General features: G+C 31.6%; 1 protein-coding gene across 1 annotated transcript; it reads right to left on the bottom strand.

Annotated features, from left to right (window-relative positions):
* Positions 1-323: 323 nt before the first annotated feature.
* LOC127734843 (protein PFC0760c-like) lies at positions 324-6,003 on the bottom strand. The gene is made up of 4 exons (XM_052244874.1): positions 5,882-6,003; positions 3,200-5,056; positions 2,319-2,405; positions 324-1,074 (listed from the first exon to the last, which is right to left on the bottom strand). The coding sequence occupies exons 2-4, from the start codon at positions 5,052-5,054 to the stop codon at positions 998-1,000; spliced, it is 2,019 nt and encodes a 672-aa protein (XP_052100834.1). The 5' UTR covers positions 5,055-5,056; positions 5,882-6,003; the 3' UTR covers positions 324-997.

The following is a 6,003-nucleotide window of genomic DNA, read 5'->3' as shown; positions in this document are numbered from 1 at the left end:
GCAAATGTCTATATTATTCACATTTTATTCTGAATATCCGAATTACCTTTTCAAATCGGTACACATCCAGTTTAGAGGCTGATTCAGTATTTGTTTCGTGAAGTCTTAAATTAAAAAAGATTATTCATAAACTTACCATGCTACTGTGGAATTAACAGAACATTGTTGTGATAAAAATTAGCAAATATTTCCTATTTTCAATACAATCGCAACAAATACATTGTATTTAAAACATTATTTTAAGTTCAATTCTTTAATAGAGTTCAAATATTTGTAAATGCAACAGCATTAAAAATAATAAAATTTAAACCAAGACAGTACAATACAATACAAATAGTTTATTTATGTCTCACCATTAATATTACAAAACATAACATAATACATGAATGCATAACATAATATAAAATATTAATGATATTCTAAAAAGAATTATGATAGACAACGTTGGAAATTCCAAACGAGCCAATGTGCTAAGTGGCATATCCAAGCTAATTTCATGTGCTCTCGTTGGCATATCAAAACAGAGTCCACGAATAATAACATGGTTTGGTTTATAATTTTTATCTTTCAAACCCGTTGCTTACAACAAATACTAAAACACTATGTATTGGGCTTCCCTTTTATCGAAAATTCAATAATTCAACTACACTGACCAGGTCTATTTAAAATAACATAAAAAAAGCTTAACTGTTGGGTTTTAGTCATTTATTTTTCTTCTTTGTGAATGCCGGACCCTCATTTAGGTAAACCTTTTCGGTGAACTCTCTCGTTTTTCAAACATCCGCCACTGAACCCCGTAAAACTGAAAATGATATAAAAGTGCCCCTCAAAGTTTACACAGCCAAATTTTGCTCACGTGAATCTCATTTCACATGAAATTCACGTGAACTAAATTTGCCTGTGTAGCATATACTGCTCCGCATACCAAATTCGAATCGTTAATAAGAATAAACATGAAGCAAAAACATTTAACGTGGATTCTACCACTTTAATGAAGTTATAAAATAACTAAAAGTACCGATATGAGTAAAACAAAGTTGTATGGTGTCAGTATGAAGCTGCCACTATCAAGACCTGAAAATAAAACCATACATAATGATTTAACGTCGATAAACATTATCATAAGCATCTTTGTTTTTTTTTTCTAATCTGCTGAAATTACATCTATAATATATTGCTTAATACTAGAGACGATGAATAAATTTGTGCAGTAACTTTATTAGTTTATATCATGTTTTAAAAATGTCTAGAAGTCACAAACGCTCGCACCTTATAGCACATAAGTTTGTTTTTTTAGTATTTTAAAGAAATGTTGATTATGTTACATATATTCCATTTTCCTACTTTTAGAGCACATTGTGAACTTTGATCTTTTCTGTGACATAATATATTGTTAGTACTATATTCCCATATCTTCTACCGTGTCCCACCTTTTATAAATTACATTTTAAGAAAAAGAAAATTTTCTTTTCAGAAACTTTAAAGGGACATTATCTGTCAAATTAATTCATGTTCACCGATTTGACCCAAACTCTTACATTCGACTTATAACATACTAAAACGCATATCCAAATTATAAAAAGTCTAAAATAGACAATTTAAGATGAATAGAGTCGAATTTATGTATCAGCATTTCGTGTGTATTTTAGTCCAGACGCCATCTAATTAACCATCGAGGTGACCTCCAAAGGCTGCCGACGGTCATATAACCCGTGGCGATATAAACATAAACATAGATATAAATAGATTGCGAACTCGTGCAATTGGATTTTTCTAGGTCAGTTTGATATCACATTATAGGTTAAAGAAATATGTTAATTATCGTTTTTACCAGTATCAGAATGAGTTTTTCTAGATCGAATCAGTCACACCAAATGGTTTACCCTAGTTTCACTTCCAATGTTTACATTCTTTTCCATTTAATAATTTAATAATTGAACAAGCCTAGTTCATTCGTAATCCATCTCTAGCTATAGGGATCAATTAAAGTTCACATGAATACGAATTCAATGAGGTCGAATTATTTACTTTCAAGTGAATAATTTATTAGCGATGTTTATTTGCTTATTTTAACAAAACTGAACCAAACTGGCTGTTAAAAGCGAATTATTATTTCACTATTTCACTTTCATAAATGATTGAACAAACAAAAATCATATTTTATTTTTTTTTATATCTCGTATATCTCGTAGCTAATGCCCCATTAAATGAATATGCTTATTGTGATACCCACAAGAGATGCAGAGGGCATTTGGATTTCTTTGTAGTATCTTACCATAAATAAAAAAAATGAACATACAACATGGAATAATACATACCCGTCTTTAATCTTTCTGTACGAAAATTTCCATGAGTAAAGAATGAAGGTTCGCCACTTATGTGATTTGCTAGCTTGGGAAATGGTTCTGAAAAAAATCATTATGAATAAAGGATATATGTCACGTATTCGTCAAAAAGACAGCAATGCAACTATACAAAAACCACAGAAGATGATACCGTCGATTTATTCATTTTCGTGGATACCAATTTCGTGGTTTTTCCAAAGTATGCACACACACATATAGAAAATTTGTACTTCGTTGAACATTTAGATTTGTGCATGTGTGGTTTACCTTTACCGACGAAATCCACAAATAACTGATATCTAATGAATAATAATGAATCCAAAGTATATTAAATTATTCCAGATTAGAACTTTTATCCAGAAGCGGCTTATATACATTTTCATTGTTTAGAATTGGACATGTCTGTATAGTGATGTCCGCTGGATTTTACGGGGACGATCAATTGATTTCGGAGTGAGGAGGATTTTGAAAATGAATATCTGGACCTGGTTAGGGCTGAAAATAAATGACCTTGCATAAAACAAGATGAAAATGTATATTCAGCAACACAGAGTGCACAACACAGTTGTGTACAAAAGTGAAAATAAAAATTAAGGATGCATATCAACAGATGAAAATTAATACTTAATTCGCGAAAAATTCTCCTGCACCCTTCAGAATATCAAATGGTCGTCTCGGGATCTAACAAAATATAATCATTTTTACGTTTTAATCGCAAGTAGTTTGTATTTTGTTTTTAAAACCGAAATATTGAGAAAACATTTGTTTGTAAGGACATACGGTTTATATTAAATTGTTTTTATGACCTCATTAAATTTTATTTATTTTTACAATGTAAATTATTGTTGTATTACCTTTTTTGGGCAGTCGTTCTTTCTTAACATCAGGGGTAAAGCCCTCACTCATTTGTAAAGCTCTGCGTTTTGGTTGACTATCCAGATTAATACCTAATTTCTTCGATAGTGGAACATCGTTTGATGGAAATTTTAATCCTTTAGGGAAATTATTATATTGACTTTGCCTTTTGTTGTCGAAATGTGTTGAATTTTTGCTTGGTTTTATTCTTGTGTATCTTTTGTTAGAAAATTTTGTTAAAAAGTTAAAATTAGGAATTATTTTTTCATTTGAATCACTATCACTTTCAGATGAAGAGTAATGATGAGGTATTGTTCCTTCCTCGTGAAAATCATCGTCATAGATATCATCTTTTATATCGTTAAAATAATCATCGATATCCGAAAGTTTTGATTTGAGTCCTTTATGTCCAAAGATCATCCTATTCTCATTTGAATCATATTCGTCGAAAACATCCTTTTTTGTTTGAATTCTATTATTTACAATACCAAGCTCTTCATCAGAGCTATCAGAATCGGTTCTAGTTAAGGGTCTCTGTTTTCCAAATTGTTTGTATTTAAGAAAATGTTCATGTATATCATCAAAAGCATCATTTTCAAAACCGTTCCCGTAAAACCCATCCTCAAAATCGTCAAATTCCATCAAATCGTCATCGTAAAAATCGTCGTTATCATAGAATAAAGGGTTGACGGGTCCATTATACATTCTATTCGGATAATTTCCACCATTTGACATTCTATTCAGATAACTTTGACCGTTTGACATTCTATTCAGATAATTTCCACCATTTGACATTCTATTCAGATAACTGTGACTGTTTGACATTCTATTCGGATAATTTCCACCATTTGACATCATATTCGGATAATTTCCACCATTTGACATCATATTCGGATAATTTCCATGAAGGTAACGGCTTTTAATGATATCTTCCATTTCAGGTAATTCATTGTCGAAATCGTATATATCGTCAAAGTAATCGTCGATATCGTCTCCAAAGTTTCTTATTTGGATTGCAGGTTTATAGTGGACTGCGTTTATGCTTTTGTTACTTGAATGTATGTGCACGATTTTGTCGTCGTTCTCTTCAGAAGAGCTGTCGATATTGTCGTCTGCAATGTCACTTGTCGTATATGAACCATAATCATTGACCTCTGCCGATTCAAAACGGCCCCTGACATTGTTGTTAACATAACTATCATCATAGTCAATATCGTCACTTTCCGATGTAAAATTTTCGTCTTCATCATCATCTTCTCTATCAAAATAATCGTTTCTTGTGATTCCAAATCTAGAGGAATATTGCCGATTTTGTCGGTCTCCTTTTGCAATATTAAATCTAGGGTTGTACATCTGCTTTCTGTTGCCAGTTCGACTGTCACTTTTGTCATCGAAGACATCATCTCCTATATCATCCCTTTCGCGTTGATTAAATTTTCCGTTTCGATTTTTTTCGTCTAAATCGTCATATAAATCATCTTTCTTTCCATCTTTGAATGCCTTTTGGCGTATTTTGTTCCGTCTGTTTTCTTTAAAATCATCAAATTTATCATCTGTTTTTCGTTCTTTTCCTTTTTTCATTTTCTCACCAAAATCATCGTAAAAATCGTCAGGTTTATTACGTTTACTATTTTTACTTTTTCTTGATTTTTTATTCGTGTCATCGAATTGATCGTCTTTGTTGGTGTGTTTGATTCCTCTGGCCTTCATTTTCTCTCCAAAATCATCGAACTGATCGTCTTTCTTTGTGTGCTTGGTTCTTCTGGCGGCCATTTTCTCTCCAACATCATCATACAGATCGTCTGTTCTTTGTGCTTTTTTAATCTTATTATTTTCAAAATAAGAGACTTGCATATCTGTAATGTAAAAAAGAAGATCCAAGCTTGTATGATAAAAAATCAATGCGAGTTTTCTGTTCTTCAAACTTTTCAGAAGTTTATCGGTTTGATTGCGTAGTTTGTGAGCTTCGATCCTTCCACATGGAAATTGTAATGCAACACTGAATAATCATACTTTGTTGAAAAAAAAATACAACATTAAAGTTTATTCATCTGGTGTCAGTTCCTTTAAATGTATATAGTTTATGTATGAAATATTTGGAACATAGATAAAGAGTTAAAGATGGTCATAATAAATTAGAAACTCAGCAATCTGAAGACATTTATTAAAAAAAACGTGCATATATGAAAGAACCGTATATTTCAAATGCTTAGGTTTAACAATAAACTTTTTATCCAGCTGCAATAAGACAAATTTTACTTTTATTTTATAGTCCGAGATTGCTCTGACGTCTGACGGAATTTTTTTATGATATCCAGGCCGTGTATCATACAAAGGCCTCAGACGTCAGAGCAATCTTACACTACTTTTATATTGCTTAAATATATCCCTTCTCTATAAAAGACTTGTGAAGTCAGTCAAAAGAGGAATTGGCGTTGAAAGGATGTATGGGTAACCTTAAACAATATACAGAAAATATAGCAAGGAAAGATATGGATAATATATATTATTGCTTGAGGAAACAACGGTCAGATGGATTTTTCTAATTCTAGTGCCAAAGTCATTGGTCAGCAGATGTCACACAGAGGACTGAATTCAATTCTGCTATGTCATCAAAACATACAATAGTTCCAATAAATGTTGATAAAATTGCAAGGTTTTGGTCTAAAATGATACTTTACCAATTGTTTTCTCCCATGGGTTTTTATGACACGTTAAACTGTATCTGGAAAGAACTTGCTGAACGTGGTTGTCATGGATACATGTAGCTGACAATTTTCTCAAACACACCAAATAACTTTGT

Source organism: Mytilus californianus, unplaced genomic scaffold, assembly GCF_021869535.1.
Source record: "Mytilus californianus isolate M0D057914Y unplaced genomic scaffold, xbMytCali1.0.p SCAF_3, whole genome shotgun sequence".
Classification (NCBI taxonomy): domain Eukaryota; kingdom Metazoa; phylum Mollusca; class Bivalvia; order Mytilida; family Mytilidae; genus Mytilus; species Mytilus californianus.
The sequence above is the reverse complement of the archived record's forward strand: the minus strand, read 5'-3'. Positions and strand labels throughout refer to the sequence as shown.